At 38.9% G+C, this 19,556-nt stretch overlaps 1 protein-coding gene across 3 annotated transcripts in view; it reads right to left on the bottom strand.

Moving 5' to 3' along the window:
* Positions 1-645: 645 nt before the first annotated feature.
* The window catches only part of LOC129765400 (centrosomal protein of 164 kDa), a 51,829-nt gene continuing 32,918 nt past the window's right edge, over positions 646-19,556 (bottom strand). For all 3 annotated transcript variants that reach the window (XM_055765689.1, XM_055765688.1, XM_055765686.1), the window contains exons 4-6: positions 8,455-11,140; positions 8,058-8,391; positions 646-7,991 (exon numbers count right to left, since the gene is read on the bottom strand). In XM_055765689.1, coding sequence (XP_055621664.1) covers positions 7,744-7,991; positions 8,058-8,391; positions 8,455-11,140 — 3,268 coding nt within the window. In that variant the 3' untranslated portion in view covers positions 646-7,743. The remainder of the gene's footprint in view (positions 7,992-8,057; positions 8,392-8,454; positions 11,141-19,556) is intronic.

Genomic DNA, 19,556 nt, shown 5'->3' on the forward strand with positions numbered 1-19,556 from the left:
TGAGGAAAAGCTTCATGGAAAACTTCATGTTTTGCTGTAAGAGCATTGTTCTGTAAGTCCAAACAGAATGATAAAAGGTGGAATACGCAAAACTAATTAGTTTTGTGAGTCATGCGAACATCTGCATTTTGAGAACTGTTTCGAAAGATATCATGTGAATATATTTTTTTTATATGAAAACAATACATTGTTTAGTAAATACCTATCTGAAGCTTACATTAAAATAAATAAATTTTGTTCATCTTTCAAAAACTCGCAAGTTATACATATTCTGCAAACAATACATCGCTGCTTTTTCAAGTAGAAATAATTCCGACCGTAAAGGGTTAAAAAGATACAGTAGAATTTGTGCGTGGAATTTTGATTGAATATGCAAGTTACCACCAAGAGATAGCGTCACAGGAACTTTTTCGTGCAAGGTTGCAAAGAAAAGCCATTCGAATACTTTAAACTGCAAGGAAACAGGCACTAAAATGTGTTTTATTTTAAGACTTTGTACCAAACAATGGTTATAACAGGTTAGACCGATCGTCTCTTCACAAGCATTGACATTGTTTTTTCCTCAACCACCATTCTGGTGAAAATCGGCGAAATTTGAAAATGACGTGCATTCGTTATAACGGAAATTTCTTTCATAAATCGAAACACTACGACACTTTATCTTGTAACAATGCCTTTTGAAACTGAATTGTGTTTATTAGTATTAGAGTCTTACCTTTTAAAACATCTGTTTTTTTCCTTTTTTCATGGATTACATCCAAATATTTCTAATCTCAATCAGATTTAATCTTGTTCAATCCAGCTCGGTTCTTCAAATGGACTCTTGCATTTTTTATCATTTTAATTTCTCTTAATTTCTCCATTACATATTAATAAGTTTGGTCTGGGATAATGTTCTGTAATTGTTGGAGGCAAATAAAATGATTACGAGTCGTTGAGAATAGGTACAAATTTAGATAGTAACGATTCGGTAGAATGGATTTGAATCAAGAAGCCGTTTTTGGGATTCGCATTAAAAAAGTTACATTCTCGAGAAAGTCTTCTATGTTCGAGTTGAACGCGCGGCAATATTAAAGTCGCTCTGTTTGTCGTATTTTGAATATCTATTATCTTTTGATTATATGTATTCTATTTTTGAACGATAAAATAATCACCATCGTGGTATCCATATTTCCGTGTTTTAAAAAATCCTTCGACAACAATTTTGCGGATCTATCGCGGTTCTTTGTTTGTGCATTCCATTCTCCAGTCTACTTTAAACGCTACGTGACAAACCTAGTTTTATAATGCTTGTTCCTATAATAATCGTTATATATTTTGTATTTCTAACTCTATCTTCCATCCTCAGTAGATATATTGTATCATACGAAACACGTCACACCACAACTAAGAGGTGAGGTTTATGAAAAACATTGTTCACATGATGTTTCTATAAAACACAAAATAAATGCGTGATATTCACAATATGGATGGATTTGAACGTTCGTTACACACTACCACAATTTACCGCTACTAGGATGAAAAATCACAGATATTATTACCGTTAAAAAAATGGTTTGATTCCCTATTTTTTTTAAATTTATTAATTATTGAACTGACTTTGACTCAAGAATAATTCAAGTAATGATCGAATTTATATGATTAGATTTAATGTGATAATTGTTTTCGCGAATAAAAACTATGTGTTTACGTTTCCTGTCCACAACACAAAATCTTCATGCTTGAATAATGTTTTTTTACGATTTACCTTGCATCATTTTGAAATTTAAATTTAACGACTTCAATCAAACTACTAACATTCAAGTTATCTAAAATTTAATATCACACTATATTGTAGTAGTACATGTATGGTATGAGAGGGTTTTTTTTAAAGTTACTTTCTTTTTTTGTGGTTAGATGTCATACATGGTAGATTTTTTTTCTGATCTGTTATCACCATTAGCATCGAACTTCAAATAACAAGACTTTTGCAAAGGATACTTTCTTATTTCGATCAAACGTATCAATGAGTTTAGTCCCAAACTAAGAAAAACTAATAATGGATAACTAATAACTTTGAATATTCCAAGATTCAAACATGATTCTTTTCTCGGCCAAATTTAGTATATGACTTGTCAATCAATGTAGTGTGGAATTTATTTGAAATGCCTTTCTTGTTAATTTCAAAAAAAAGTAATCTCTTTCATCAAGTTGAAAGCCAGCTACAATATCTACCTCATCTTATCGGTTTAGACAGTACTCAAAATTTGTGCCGGAAGGATGAACAACTATCATGCTCGATATATTCAGTAGATTTGAGTACCCCAACCTTGTAACAATGTGGCTCCCGTGGCCGAGTTGTTAGCGTCCCACATTATCATGCCGGGGGTTCGGGTTCGATTCCCATTCTGGTCGGGGGATTTTTCGTCAAAGAAAATTCTTCCGGTTTGCACTGTGGTCACGCGTATTCTAGACCTTGCCACTCCAGAGTATATTCAAGGCGTGTTATTCGGCATAGAAATCTCAACCAAGTAAAAAATAAAAATAGCGCAAGTAATGCTACGTTGAGAAGGCAAAAGTTCCACTGGAACGTTAGTGCCATCCAAGAAGAAGAACTTTGTAACAAAACTCAAATACTTTGAACGTCTACCAAATTTAGTATCAAAACATCGTTGAAATGACATCTCCATCACCGACTACTACGATGTATTCATCTTCACTGAATAGCAAAGCATTGTTGCAACAAAAATGCGATTCACATACAACGTCGCGGAAGAGAACTTAATATTGATTATTCTCTCATGCTATTATGGAAACAAGAGGTGAATGAACTGCAAAGTTTGAAGTCTCTTAAAAACAAAGAAGAAATATCACTATATTTCTTCTTTGTTTTTAAGAGACTTCAAACTTTGCAGTTCATTCACATCTTGTTTTCACACGTTTTCAACGTTCACAACGTTTTCACACAACCGTTAACAAACTTCAAATTAGGACGACGTTTTTGGTTAAAGAGTTTTTCGCAACACAAAATAAAAAGCCTAAATTTTGTTTTGTTTAGGTCTCAAGTTTTTTCGTCAGCATAGAACCACCACCGTTTACTTACCCTCGTTGTCTTAAAAAAAAGCTGTTGGCTACTCGCTGAATGAAGTAAGACTTTGAATGTTGAAATATAAGTAAGCCCAATGACCAAGCCAAACATTCCTCCACCATAGTTATCAGCATTAGCGTCAGCAAGACCAAATCTTTCCATTTTCGTGGTAGCTGGGCAAACAATAGAGAAAGTTGATTTTTTTTTCAATATCTTGGGAAAAATACGGAAGTCGAACCAGATAATCCTGAGCATCAAATACCGGATTATCAAAACTAATGTGAAACCAGTGCTGTCATAGACCACCGAGACATAGTGTGCAATTTAGAGATGGGCAAACCGTTCACGAACGGTACGAAAGAACTAGTTCGCCGAAAAGAGTGAACGAACGGTCGTTCTTTTTCAAAGAACGGTAGTTCTCCCCAGGAACTGATTGCGAGCGAACGGTTTCTGAACGAACTGATTCCGAAAGAACGATTTGCGAGTGAACTGTTTGAGAGTGAACTGTTTGTGAACGAACTGGTTCAGAACGAACTGTTTGCGAGTGAACAGTATGGGAAAGAACTGATTGAGAGTGAACTGTTTGGGAACAAACTGTTTGAGAACGAAGTATTTGCGGGCGAACTGTTTGCGAACTAACGAGTGCAGCTGTACTGATTTGCGATGGACGGAATGGATAAATATAACGAGAATGCTTGTAAGGAAAATAAAATAATATTATTTATGAGCAAAATGCATGTAACGCAGGGTTTATTGTGTTAATGTATACTCAATTTTGGGTTAAACATTAAATTAGATTTTCGTAGTTTTAAAAGCAAAACTATATATTTTCAATTTCATGTATTTTTTCAATTCCGCGTAACATTCATATATTTCCTGATTATCAGAAAAAAATCTGGGGGAAGCTGGGGCGATTCATGGATTAGGTAAACATAAAATCTTATAGTGAGGGCATGTTGAGAAAAACGTTTTTTCGTTGCTTTCAATTCATTGTTTGGCTTATTGCGTGTACGTGTTATCGTGATTGTTTGTATGATTGATTGTTAGTGAAGATCGCTGCTGATTTTTTTCCCTGAATGAACATTATGAAATATGATCTTACATGGAACCTGTGTGTTGTCCAAAAAGAGAATATGAAAAATTGCACATATTTGGTGCGCATCAAATTATTATATAAACTTTTGTCGACCGATAAACCTCTTTTCTCATACAGTTTGCAACTTTCAAAGAAGAAGCAGCTTATCTTTCCCCACTAAATTTCAAAAATAAAAATCCCATTCGTACACTATCCAATCCAACAATATCAATTAATAGCTGTATATTGATGTTGGGTTCTAGCTAACATTCTATATTGTTCTTAATACCGCTGAACGAAAGAGCGAAAGAACTGATTCACTTAGATGAACGGTTAGTGAGTGAACCGTTCATCAAAGTGAACTGGTTTGCCCATCTCTAGTGCAATTGCAAACGTTGGCCCCTCCTAAATCATAGTTTATTACAGTATTGCTTCCAATTCTACGTTCTGATTTGGCTGAATAAGAAATAAAAATAGGTTTTGAGAGAGGAAATTCGTTTGAACGCACTATAGTTTTTATTAATGAAAACAATGAATAATTAACATTTAAAGGAAAAACAATAGTCAATATTTAGTTTGCTTGCCGTTTTTGCGAATAGTTTCGAAAATTCTGTTCGGCATGGAATTAACGAGATTTTCAAGCATTGCTGCAGCGATGGACCTCCAGGAGAGAAGCTTCTAGTTTTCCGAACTGTTCCATACTGACTTCCACCGCTGTGCACACGTCGTGCATGAATTCTTCAAAGGTTCTCAATTGGATTGAGGTCTGGACTACGTGCTGGCCAGTCTAAGATCTTGATGTCTTAGACTGGCCGGCACGTCAGCACGTGATGATGCTCCTAAAACCATTGCATACTTCTCTTACTGACATGGATAGCTGCATTGTCTTGCTCAAAACTGAAATCTTCAAGCATATAATCTTTGGTAAATGGTACCATGGAACTTCTTTTCATCCTAAAATACAACGGTACCTCTTTCATTTCGCCCTGCCATGTGCTGGAGTAAAATTCGCTTCTTGGTAATCGAGAATGCAAGTTCCTTCTTTATTTTCGATGCATTGAACTTTCCAGTTCTGGGCAGCTCCAGAATTCGATTCCTGTCAGGATTGCTTATTTTGGTATTCTTTCTTCTTAACGTCATATATTTCACCTTTCTTCAGCACATTTCGAATCGATGTTTCAGATCTGTTCATTCTCCTTCCTATTTCCCGGTTACTCATACCAGTTTTTCAGTTCACGAACAACTCTTTGTTCTGATTCACTCAAATATCTTTTTTTCGGCATTTTTCACTTCAGATCAACAAATTGCCAGCACCAACAAATGTTTTGCGTACTAACACAACAACAAAATTGAAATGACAGATTGCCAAGGTTTTTGGTGTCATAGGTGCGTCAGTCGCTTAGATTCAATTGTGTGCGTTCAAACGAATTTCACTCCTCAAAATGATATTTTGCCCCCTATTAAAGGTGTACAAAGTTTTCAAATTAAATTATTGTAGGTCTAAACTAGAGATGAAACGGATATCCGGTAACTATCCGGCCGGATACCGGATAGTGAACTACTATTCAGCCGTATACCGGATATTGATAAAAAATCAATAATTACTCATTAACACAATGATTTGTCAGATTTTTTTTCAAAATTAAATTAATATTCACTCATAGCATTAATCCATCAAGACTATGACTTTTATAATGATTTTCTTAACCGACCGATTACACTTCGCTTCGTACATCAGGCTTCAGAGAACAGTCGTTCACTGTAAACACTACTGCAAGGAGCTGAATGATAAACTCTAGTAAACCTTGTCAATTGGGGGTACTACTTAGAGTTTAATGACCACCAAACGTAAGAAACGTTGTTGCGATTAATTTGAAATATACAGTTGATTTTATTAGCAATGGGATTTTTTACTGAACGTGACGCTGACTATCTTTTTGAAAAAAAAATCCCGAAAGGTGTCGTGAGCTTCACGTGTAAGGTTTTATTCAGCTTCGTCTCTTTTTCTTCGTTTAATTTGATTTGTGGTAATGTGTACCCTCTATACTAAGACAACCAGGAATATTTATTGGTAATGATCAAATTTATAAGGTAATTGTAACTGCCCATTGTAATATTTTTTTTCATAGTGATACCTATTATAATTGGAGCTTAGAAGCTTGTCGGATATCCTGTATCCGTCCAAACTACTATCCGTTTCATCACTAGTCAAAACTATACACCCCACGACCAATCGAATATAGTTGTGAAGACAAATTTATGATCGCTTGTCTTAGGACTTCCAACAAAAATTAGCTTGCGTTTAAACGAATTTTCCTCACTATATGTACGCAATAACGGGTAGCAACTAAAATTTTGGAATTTTTCCGAGGCCTCTATGCTCAACAACAAACGAGTTCTGAGAGAAATGAGAATGTGTATGTGTAAACTCTCTCTCCTCTTTCCACTAGTATTTTTTGTTTTGTTTGTGTTTGTTCAGATTTGCTCAAAATGCTGTCGAAGAAAGAAATGTTTCTAAATGCGAAAATATTACGGCCTTGACTGTTTACCATTTCCTAAGGTCCCCAACAACTACTCGCAAGCATGGTAGTGTAAGACCAGGCAAACTTAGGGACGCAAAAGGACTTCGTTCTCTTTCTCGTGCCTTCAACAACAATAAATTCACTGAGCCAACGGAATTTCGCAAAAAAAAGTTCAACTGGTCTCACCAGTACATCTGCTAAACATTGAGAAAAGTCACAATAAGACAAGACATGAAGATAAGAGCCCCGGAATACACTGAAACACAAATCCCAATTAGGCTGATTGATAAAAAAACCGAAAAATGGTTACTTCCCTCGTTCGAAAACGCTCATTCCCGGAAACAATCGATCCTATGCCATGGATAGCTCTACTGCATCTTCGAACATAAAATATATGTTTAAACATAAGTTTGATTTCAAGATGCTGTACTTATCATTTCCGTGAGAGGTATTTCTAAGCCATGGTTCAAGCCCTCTGGCTTGACTACTGTAGCAGAACGAATGCTACAAGAAAATTTTGATCTCGCTTCAACAAAAACATCATCCGCCGGACCGCCGATTACGGTTCGTTTAAAAATAATCACTTTTTTTCAACGATAGGCAATGTATGTTCAATTCCAATCAATCAGATCTTATTCAAGTATGTTTGTCTTTTTTTTTTTTGGCAGCTTTGGAAACAAATTCCAAAATTTTAGCTGCCACCCGCTCTAAAACCTGGTGATCACATGACTTGATCTCGTGTATTGAGTTCCATTATCGATGTCGTCAGAGGCCAATAGGACACGAAATATACAGTAGAAAATTTCACAGGATTTGAATCCATTAAAATATCGCAGTAGAGAAAGACTCAGGGGTTCAAGGCAGCGGAATCTCAACAATGAAAAATACAAAAAAAAACAAATGAAGAAAAAAAGGCCAAACTTTCAGGATAATGGTTTTTACGTTGATCCTAGGCATCACTATGAATGTCCAGTTTTCATCTCAGTCCGAGAAAAGATAGTATCAATTAGAGAACTACGAAAGAATCATGTGGGACCTGGGCTCGGGTGCATCTTGAATCAGTGGAAACGACAATAACCTTACCCAAATGACTTCTTCTTGAGGTGTTCATGCTCAGACTTTGCCTGTCGCAGCCAATTCTTGAGATCGCGCGTCTTCTCAAGCAGATTCGCAGTGTACTGATGCTGATGTAGCTGATGTTGTTGCATCTGATGGGGGGCAGCATTCGGTGTTCCTGGTTTGGGTGACATCACGATATCGCAGAAGTGCTGTGAAGGATTGTTCAAATAATCTAGCTCCTCGTAGCTGCTGGCTTGATGTTGCGGATCTACAAGTAACGATAAACAACGGTTAGTGACTGCACGCTGATCAAAATGTAGCATTCGCCACTTACTCAGGATATTCCAGATGTCTTGAATCTCGCTGTACAGATGCTCCAAACACTTTAACGTTTCAGCTGACTCGTTCGCACTGAATGGATGACGCATGTTGCCGTGTTCTGTGGGCACATCAGTGCTACTGAAACCGGAACTCGAATAAGATGAAAGGTCACTCAGTGTTTCTTTGGGTTTCATGTTTATTGGAATATTCTCCGGCAGCGCTGGGCGTTCCTTTTCGGACAGCTTTTGCAGCGAGCGTTCGAGATGACGCAATCGAATCACCTTCTCTCCCAGCAGTGCCCTTGTACGATGGAGCGATACCTCCATTTCGGTCAACTCTTTCTCCTCCTGTAAAAACAAACAAAAGTATTTGATTAATCATTCGGTGCCCCACCAAACGACGGAACTTACATTAAAAATCTGATCCATCGTATGTTTGTTCTTCATCGTATGTTTGATCGAGATGTCCCGCTGTTTGGATTTGAAGAGATTCTTCTGCGCACGCAACGATTCCTTGGCACGTACCACCGAGTCCCGCTCGAGGAGGATGCGATGCTTGAAGAAGTCCAACTCGGTGCTTCCCCCATTGTTCTCGAGATCACTAAACGGATACCGCAAGTGGTAAGGCGTATCGATGTTACATTCGGGGATTTGATCTTCGAGCTCCTCCAATTTTTTTAGTTGAATCCTCAGATTCTCAACCGGAGTACAAGGACGCTCGCGGTCATGCTTCGAGGAATTAAGCTTTGATGTGGAAGCGGATTTAGTTTTGGTGAAGAGTTTCCTCTTTTGGCGCGACATGGGAACACTGTTCTTGTCGTGGTTTTTATCAAACTCCGAATCGGAACTAAAATTCTCATCGCGAATGTTCGCGAATATGTTACGGATTTGGAAGTAGTTCTTGGAGTATGTTGCCTCACTGTGACTGGTATCCTCAGCATTCTGGAGGCGGTTGTTATTCAGAATGAAAGGTTTGCGGGGTTCCGCTGGTGCAGAAGCAGCTACCACCTGTTGATGATTATTTCCGTTGAAGTGTAAAAGTTTGTTTTTGTTCTCCAGCAAATAGTTACCCTTCGCGAGGAAACGCTTCGATGCAGCTGACGGAGGCGGTGTGCTTATGGAGGACTTCTCTGAATTCATCATAACCGAGGGCGGTCCAGCCGTGTTGGTTTTACTCTCGTAGTGATACTGTGGCGTTGGCCTCGAATGGGTTCGGTCATCCGTTTCATAACTGTTGCTCAGCAAACTTTGCTGCTGCTGTTCACGACGTTTTTTGCGTCGCTCGAGTGAAATCCTCACATCTGTTTTCAGTCGGGTGTATTTCTCTTTCAAACATTTGTACTTGTCCTCCAGAAGTCGCTTCTCACATCGAATCTTCTCGTACAGACGATCCTCGCCAGTTTCCCTCATACGCTGCCTTTCAACATCCAACTCGTGTGCCAATTTTATTTTCATTTCAGTCGAATTTGTGGCATGCTCTTTTTTGATCAATTCTTCTTCCATTTTCAAATCACGTTCCAGCTCTTCCACGATCTCATCGTGATTCTTTTGTAAAGTTGCCATTGTCGCCCTATGTTCATCCGTCACTTCTTTCACACGTCTGTCGAACTCCTCCTGCAATGTCTCCCTGTATACTCTATACTCCTTTTCGTTTTCTTCCTCATAATCAGCCTTCATCTCATTAAGTTTTACTTGGTAGAACTCCTTGATTTCTGCAATATTTTTTTCATGTTGCTCCTTAATTTTTTCTCTTTCAACTGTCAATTGCTCCTCGAATAGGTTCCTTTCCTTCGCCAGTTCGTTCTGAACATTGGCTTCCTCTAATATTCTAAGATTCTTCAACTCATCCTCCAGCTTAGTCTTATATCTCATTTTCTCATCGGCAATGGAATCTTTAAGTTGCCGAATCGAATCATCACTAACCCTCTCAACTGAGAATCTTCGCATTGTGGTTTCCTTAACCACTTCCGCCTTGCTATCAATTTCCTCACTCGCATCAGAATCTTCCTCGGATGTCTCCGTCGATGATGAGGATTTCTTCTCGGAACCCTCTACCACTTCCTCTTCACCTTCTCCCTCGTCCTCCTCTTCCTCCTCTTCGGCATCATTATCGTAACCTTCCGCTAGCTCTTCGAAGTTAATCAATGAGTCATCCCGAACCCCTTCGAGTTTATTAGCTTTCAGTTCGGCATTCAAATCGATATCGAATCGTACACTCTTCCTTTCATCCGAAGAATCCTCATTTGGAGTTCCTTTGTTTCTTATATACGTTAGACTGGAGTCCCTTAAAATACCCTTGACCTCTTCCTTCTTCCCGAACTCAAAGCTTTCAAATTCAGGTTTTTTGGCGGATTTCAAAAACTGTGAACCCGTGCCTGTGATTGTAAAACCCTGGAATGATCCTCGCGAGGTGCTGTTCTCCGATCGGTCTCTCATACTGGAGCCCAAATTGAACGATATCTTCGACGGCACTGCCATCGTACTCGCAACCATCGGTTCCAATCGGCCACTCGTTAACCTTTGGCTATTATTCTCCTTGTTTGAATCGTCACTTTCTTCTGCCTCGATTCCTGCCTCTTCCTCAACATCAATTTCTTCCACCTCAATTTCCCTATCGTTTTCGGACTCCTCCTTCCTCACGTCAGTAGCCTCTTTCACGCTTTCTTCTCGATCGGATTCCACTGATCCCGATCCGGATCCCGTTTGTTCGTCAACAAAATTTTGCTGCCCCTGTTGTTGCTTTTGTTGATCAAATTTCTGCGAGTCCACCACAACTTCTCCCACTCCACAATCATCAACTTCAGCTGCACTTGTTCCTCCGGCCGGCAACGGAGAACCAATCTCGCACTTATCGCATCCACTTCCGCCACTACCACCACTTCCGCTACCACTGCTGTTGTTGCTGTTGTTGCTGGTGGCCGATTTCAGGCTGCGGAAGCCCGAATCCGCTAGCGATGTCGAGTCTGATCGATCAAGAGAGAGCGCCTTGCGCGCATCCACCACCTTCTGGCGGTACAGCACGTCAATCGGATGCTCCCACTGGGATTTGCGGGTGTACCGGTCGTAGTAGTAGTACGCCTTCACCTGCTTGCTGTAGCTGTGAATTGTAGGAAGGGAAAGTTGGAATTAATCGCCACGATATAATCATATAACACTTCTTAATAAATCCATTTCTTATAAGTAAATAATGCGTATGATTCAGGAAATTGTCAACCAAATTGAATAACCATCTGACAGGGGTCTGCAAAATTAACCCTTTTTTGTGCAATTGATGAACAACACTGAAAATGCGGACACTGATTCTGAACTGAAACTCGTAACATTTCTCCAACGTTTACCACGTGTGCCATTAATGTTACATGGCCTCTTTTCAAAACACCGTTATATTCTGCGCACCGATGCAGCATTTAAAATGCATGTGTCAATTTATGGAACCCTCATTTGTTACGGAATTAGAACGTTTCATCTCCCTTTTCCCTTCTGTGACCTGTGTGACTTCCCGCGCCGCGTTGGTAGCACTCATTTTCAGAACTGTTAACCGCACAGCACCTAAAACAGACAATGTACCGAAACGATATTTTTTTAGAGATATCTACGGAAATTATCTGAGTTGAGTGAATACGTTAATTGTTTTCCTTTAAAAAAGCTGAGGAATCGTTTCAAAAGTCGAGCAATGAAAATGACGTCTTTGAATTTCCGGGTACTTCGACAGATCAAGAATTTACCCTTGAGGAGATGACCCCCACACATCGGATTTATCGTGGTTGACACATTGCCAGTACGATAGGGAGAATTCTTCCTACGCACCCTACAGCCCAGTAAAGAGTTCAGTAAACGTACGTCTTGTTCTTGTTGTAGGATTCGTTCCACAACCTCAGTGAATAGGACATCAGTCAAATACGAGCAGTCCTCAAGTGTTCAACTGCAACTGAGGTAATTTACATTAGGATTGAATATAAATAAATATTGTGCGTAAATTGGGTCATTCATTGAGCCATATTAGATCAGCCTTACTTACCTTTTTTTCAGAGGGGCCACGTCAACGCATTGTTGATGTAAGACTATGAAATTGTAGCCGGCGAGAAGTAAAGGCTATAGAAAATCAAGAATGGCATTCTTTGGTACAAACATGTGGTATCCCTGATAATGACCTATGAATGGATGCTTTCACTGATTGAGGGGCACGGTGAAGTAATAAAAAGCTAATTTGAGCTGATTTTCGAATTATCTCTCATAATTGACATGTAGAGTAATGCGGGGCAAAGGTGCGCACCTAACTGTTGGCGTCCAATAACTCTTGAAATAAAAGCAAATAAAATTCCGTTTGTTTACCAAATTGTATTACCTTCGAAACGCAGTACAAGCATTTCTCGAGTTGTGTTTGTAATTGGACAAATACCTATTTGTATACAAAAAGACAAATGCGCACCTTTGCCCCATAGTGGGGGCAAAGGTGCGCACCGTACGGGGCAAAGGTGCACACTTATTGAATTGAACTTCTGAGATAACTTATACCAAAAATAAATGCTTTATCATCAGAAGCGGGAGAAGCATCATTACTAGAGAGTGTAGGCGCCGTCCAGCAGGCAGGAAGGGGGTGTTCTGTGTTTTTCTTTATGGGTGAGGAAGGATGGGTGTTATAGTCGAACATACCACGTGGAAATTTTTGGGAAGACTTGAAGATTCGGGAGACTGACAATATAAGATATCCGAAAATGTCCATCATTTGAAACAGAATTCGTTTTTATTAACAAACTATCTGACCCAGCGAACTTCGTCCCACCCTCAATTGATATATTGATATAGATCATTTCGATTTTTTTTCTGAATTATAGTGACTTTCAACACTTTTTGGCAGGTTCGTCACTGTTACTTCCATTTTTTTGGAAGAATGTCGGGAGTGAGAATTGAACTCATGACCCTTAGCGTGAGAGGTATGGATGTTACCACTACGCCAGATCGCCTCCTGAAAATCATTTCGAACACTCAAGTTCCCACAGAAATTATTTTTATGTACGTAATCTATACTCGCGGTATATAATTTCTTTTTTGACATATAAACCTGATGCAGACTAAGACGCATCAATCCTGAAACTGATTGTTTAAATCCGTGTCTCCGTTCTTGAGTTAAATCGTGAGGAACGGACCCCAAAACATTCTGATTTATATAGATCAAGCTTATAAATACATAGTTACCTTCACTTGATTTATTTGAAACTCATTGTTGAAAAAAAAACAATATTGATTTTAAGTTCATTGTGAAAACATAAACATAAACGAAACATAACCGTTATTGAATTGAATAAAAACATTTTTCATTTGAAATTCATTTTAAATTATTTTTAAGCAATTGTTTATTTTTATTCCTCATCTTGGATTTCGGTTTTGAGGATTCCGATGCTTTGCCTTGGAGCGCTGTTGCTTCGTTGCGTTGTTGTGGGGTTCGAAGAGACAGACGGTGTTTCCACATGAAGCTAGAAGCCCAATCTCTTCCTGCTAGTTTTGCAACTTTGTTGAATTCGTGCTGGAGGTTGTTGGCTTCCGAAAAATCGAACGCCATGCGCCGTAAATCTTTGAGAGTCATACCACAGAAAACTTTGTCCAGTGGCCTGCAGATCCTCAGACTGCTCACTCGTAAATACCTATCTAAACCGCACTAGGTGCTCGCTGACACATTCCAGCAGAAGTAGAAATGTCAATAAAAGAATATTCAAATCATAAATCACTATCGATTCAGAAATACCGAGGTCTGCCGCAATCCAACACTTCGAGACCCTCCCGAAGCCTCTGTCGGGCCATTTGAGCATTTCTGGAGTGCATTTCTTCAAATCGGGTTTCTTCTTGTGGGTCCCGTAAAAAAATTGTTGAAAACATGCGAGCTTTTACTCCACAGCCACTGCGCACCTTTGTCCCACAAGCAATTTTTGAACTTATCGAATTTTTAGAAAAGCTCTTGAACTTTTTCACAAAAACGAATACGCACTATCATCTACTATAGAATGAAGGTTTCCTTGACCGTGTAGTTTCGAACTTTCCAGTTATTGTAGGTAAGTAAATCGTCATCTCCAAAACTGAAAAAATTAGATCAAAACATTGCAAAACTCTTTTTACCTCATAACTTTTTGCCACTTTCATGAAATGTATCTTTTTTTTATATGTGTGAGCTGCTGGTGTAATAATGTATCAAACGACTACACTGTTGTCGGAATTTTATGCTCGTTTGCTTCAAAATGGCCAATGCGCACCTTTGCCCCGCATTACTCTACTGTTGATTGCTCGCTGTCTAGAGCGATACTGAAACAATGAGCTTACTGAATAGCCCAGTAGGTTTTCTGTATCTCTTAGCTTAGCAAAATTACACTCTCAACGCTACCAAAAACAATGCTCCAAAGAACACTCAGAACGGCAACAGAAAATCCGAACCGAATCGGTGTATTAGGATGGCGGTGTCGATAGCAACCACTGTCGCAAAGCATTTTCCCCTTCAATTTTCTTCCGAAGAACGCAACTCTTATGTCTTCTTCACATCCGGTTTGAATTGCACTACATTTTGCCGTCACTTTTAACCCGAAAACAATGCTTGAATTCACGATAACTAATTGATCGATTTGGAAAAGTAATCAATTAGTCTTTCACGATTTATCAGTCATTCTGCTAAATGGCAGCGGCAGCGAGGCTTTCCAAATGGCCTTTCTTAAGACCTAGTGAATGAAATAAGAAAGTCTGAGAGTCTGAGAAAGCCTTTATAATTCTAAAAATCATCTTCATTACACCAATAAATTTGAACACACTTCTTAATTCAGAAGCTCTCTTACAACAACAAAAAATGAAAAATAACTTTTGATTACTTCGAATATTATTTGAGTATGCATTGAAAACTTTTAAAATAACCCGAATGGTGGTCTTGAAACGATGACCAATGGGTTTGAGTGCTCTTGTAGAAGCAGTTGAAGATGGGGTATCTAAGATTCATTCTTGTTTTCGCGGGAACAATACACGAGATTTGTGTCCTTATTGATAATACACGTAGCGAATATTCTTCTCGTGCTAGATACAGTTCGGACCGAGGTGATTACACATTTATTTCCTCGCCACCGTTATTTTTACAATAACGCATAAAATCAATACGAACGTGTGATTCGATCATACACAACCAATCTCCACATAACGGTGTGGTCTGATACGGTCTGATCCAATTCAAAGCAAAGTTCGACCGAGCTTTAGTGAGCGTAAAAAATACAGCTCTTTCCAAAGCAACACTTTCGGTAACGTTCACTATTAATTGTTTTACTGAGTTTCAAGAGGTCTACCAGATTACATGTCGCTGTCCAAAAAAAAACAGCATTGTCGTCTTTCCGAAGCGATCTGACCTTATCATCGTTGTGAGCGGTTGGCCGCGGTTGGGATTCTTGAAGTACAGGGTGTTTCATCATGTGTAGATGCACACCTTGTGCATTCTGTGTAACTGGTGTCAGTTTTAGCCTCATAGATAGGCTAAACGACGCGCACGGCTTTGCTGTCATTTGTTGTTTATTTACCGCGCACGATGGAGTCGTACCGCGACATCGTAGTAAAGTTGTTTGCGAGAGATGAGCGACTCGGTGACATATTCCGGTCATTGAAATCCCACGAGGTGAAGCGGAATTTCATCTATATCACCATCCGTCGGTACCGTGGGACGGGCTCGGCCAAGGACCGTGCGAGATCCGGGCGGCCGCGTTCGGCGAGGAAGCCAGCAGCCATCAAGGTGGTGAGAGTGCGGGTTCGTCGAAACATGAACCACTCGATCCGGAAGACCGCAGCTGATCTGGATGTGTCGATCGGGACACCGCCCACACCATCATGACGAAAGAACTAGGAAGCAAGCCGTACAAGAAACGCAACGTTCACGGGGTGACGAAGGCTACAAGAAAGAAGAGGGGGATGGCGGTGGGTTTTCTACCATACAAATGAAACACAAATTTCTGAATAACTCGAGAACTAATTAAGCAAATTGAATGAAACGTGGTATATAGAGGTTTTAGGGATCGATAAACGTTTCTATGGTGGTTCGACACTCCTCCCCCCTCTTTCAGGAGAGGCTGCCATACAAATGAAGCACAAATTTCTGCATAACTCGAGAACTAATCGAGCAAAAGGAATTTGGCAATGGATGTTTCTGTGGTAGTTTGACACTCCTCCCCCTCCCTAAGAAGGGGGGGGTGCTGCATTACTCGAAAATCAATTAAGCAAACGGAACCAAAATAGTGTATGTGGAGATTTCAGAGGGAGGGGTGGAAGTGGTTTGTATTTGTAAATGAAACACAAACTTCTGCATAACTCGAGAACTAATCAAGCAAATGGAGCCAATTTGCGATGAGAGGGTTTTTGGGTACGAGAAATGTTTCTATGATGGTATGACACCACTCCCTCCTCTGAAATGGAAAGGGGGTCCCATAGAAATAATACACATATATTTTTTTTTATTTTCTTTATTTTCAATTCGCGTATGTTCTACAATTACATATTGACATGCGTTGTTAGTCTATTTAATGTTTGCGTAACGAAATTGTTCTTTGTTCGAAAGTGGTTGTTCACTTTAATGTGATAAAACGCACTCATATATCATCTTTCATCTATATACATAAAAATGGATCACCGAATGTGTTGATAAGAACAAAACTCGAGAAAGAAATTGTCCGATTTAGGGCTGTCTTTATTCTTTCATATTTTTTGTATCAAACACTTATTCCATGTAACGGAAAAACATGTTATTTAAAAGAGTATGAAAAATCTTGCCCGAGAATTGTGTCTGAAAGTAATCTGATATTACAATGTCGAATTTTGGTAGAAGTACTGAACTTTTTTAGTAAAAAATAACTTTAAAGTGTAGATTAGTTGATCAACCAATGAACAGTTCTGCGATTGGACCCATGAACGTGCGCTTTGTAAGAAAACGTGGATGTGATAACGAAAAATAAATTTTGAGCGGGACGAAGTTTGCCGGGTCAGCTAGTATCCTATAAAACTACTGTAAATCATGAAAAACACAATTTTTTTATATTTTTTAAAACATTTGAATACCTGATTTGACAAAGGTGCGCTGAATTAAAGCATTCAAATAAGTGGACGAACCATGATAATATTTTCAACTGGAAAAACCAACATCATTTACATTAACTTCTATTTTCATTTTTTAAAGTGTATTCTGTGAACTTATCGAACACCCTGTAACATCCCCAACCAATTCATCGGCCACGTCAATATTACCGTTGATTTCATTACTAATCTGATTATTTTTATTATCACCTTGATGTTTCAAATGCAGAAATTTAAGTCATACAATATAACAAACAAAATGTTCATTGCTGTGCTGTGAACAATGAATAGTAACAAATAGAGCAGGATTTCAATTGTTTGTAATAGGACATAATAAAAAGCATGTTTGGATTCTACAAGGCATTTAATTCAAATGTAGATGTAGCGTATAGCACAAAATACTGGTAGTTGTTAATTTTTGAACATTGTATGAAAGCTCTATGGAACTACGTCAGTTATGCGTTCAAACTGTGAATATTCGAAAACGTTTCTAAATTGCTCGAATGTTTTCATACAAAAAATGTTTTTTTGGATGTTGAGCATACGTACTACGTAGCAACCAAATACTTGAATATGTTCATTTTGTCGCTTACGTCATCTTTACAAACATGGGCAGATTGGTTCTTTCAAGTTGTGCTTTTTTGTAAAAGACGATGTAGCACCGTCAGTAGCAATCAACTATTCAATTATTATTATTTGAAAGAACTTGCCTTGCTTTTCAATAAGAATGAAAGATTGTGGTAGTTCATAGGGACCATCTTGGACTCTAAAAATCTGATGTACCCATACCTCGCTTTACGGCCTAGATACGTTCCTGGGCCGCTAAGAAAAAAGCCGTATAACGAATCAATTATTCCAATACAAATTCATACAAACTCTATCGGATCGGTTCCAAGCTTGTTCAACGAAAAGTCGTATAAAGAGCGGCCGTATACCGAGGTATGGGTGTATTGGCAGTCAGTTTTCTCCAGCCAGGCTTGTCATTTAATTTTCATTGAGAATTTACAGATTGGGCTTAATAGAGTTTGTGGGCGTGTCGTGTGCATGATTGTTCTATTCTGCTTTGAGCGTTTGCTCTTCAGTTCTCAAAATGGCACCGAAGCAAAATTTGCGGATAAAAAAATCGTCTTGAATGGGATGAGCGACAGTATAGTGGATGGGGTTTGCATGTATTGTGTAGTTCTCATTATTATTTTCAATGTATTTAAATTTAGTTTGGATTGAGTTTGTAACGGTTATAAGGACGTGGTATGAACAACGTTGATCCGATTGTAGAATTTTTATAAGGGTGAACCCTTACTCTACAAGTATGAATAAACAAACAAACAAACAAAAAGTCTGATAATGTTCAAGGTTTGTAATTCTAATTTCAGAAATATGATTTGACCTCAATGTAGTTTTTAGTAACAGAGAAAAAAATATTTAGAACAACATGTTTTAGTAATTACTGGAATACTTCACTATTATTTTATTATATTTTTTGGAAATTTTAAATAGCATTTTTCTAAGTAACCTTAACAACTTATGCTTGTTTCGTCATCATTCAACACATTTGAAGAGGTCGACAGCGTACCTTCTGTGTCGCGAAATGATTCAGTGTACTTTCCACTATCATTAATGCGATAATATCCCTTTCTTGTTACAGTAATAATCTAAAAATGCGAACTTGCATCATTATTGCCTGTCATTCCAACTTAACATGATCATTATATTAGGCTGTCAAAAAAGTCCTGCGGTTTTTTTTTTTTGAATTTTCATTTGTTCATAAAATTAGTTACAATCATCTGTTTTGAGTCAAATATGCGCCGTTTTGTTCGATGACTTGTTCCCAACGAGATGCCAACTTCATAATATCCCTGTTATAGAAGCTCGCTTCCTTATTGGCAAAAAACTCGGATAGCCAATTTTCACAGGCCTCTTTTGTGACTAACTTCTGACTACCTAGCTCGTTCGCCATGGACAAAAACAGGTGGTAGTCACTTGGTGCAAGGTCCGGACTATATGGTGGATGCAAAAGAACCTCCCATCCGAGCTCCCGGAACTTCTGGCGCATCACCAAAGAAGTGTGTGGCCTGGCGTTATCTTGATGGAAGACAATGCGGCCTCTGTTTATCAAAGATTGCCTCTTCTTCATGAGTGCTACCTTCAAGCGGTCCAGTTGTTGGCAGTACAGGTTCGAATTGAGCGTTTGGCCATAGGGAAGCAGCTCATAATAGATTATTCCTTGACAATCCCACCAAACATACAGCAGAACCTTCCTGGCCGTTAATGACGGCTTGGCCACCGTCCGAGCCGCTTCAGCGGGCTTCGACCACGACCGTTTGCGCTTCACGTTGTCGTAAGTGACCCACTTTTCATCGCCAGTCACCATCCGCTTCAGAAACGGGTCGATTTTGTTGCGATTCAGCAGCGATTCACATGCGTCGATACGGTCA

This window comes from Toxorhynchites rutilus, chromosome 2, assembly GCF_029784135.1.
Source record: "Toxorhynchites rutilus septentrionalis strain SRP chromosome 2, ASM2978413v1, whole genome shotgun sequence".
In the NCBI taxonomy this organism is placed as follows: domain Eukaryota; kingdom Metazoa; phylum Arthropoda; class Insecta; order Diptera; family Culicidae; genus Toxorhynchites; species Toxorhynchites rutilus.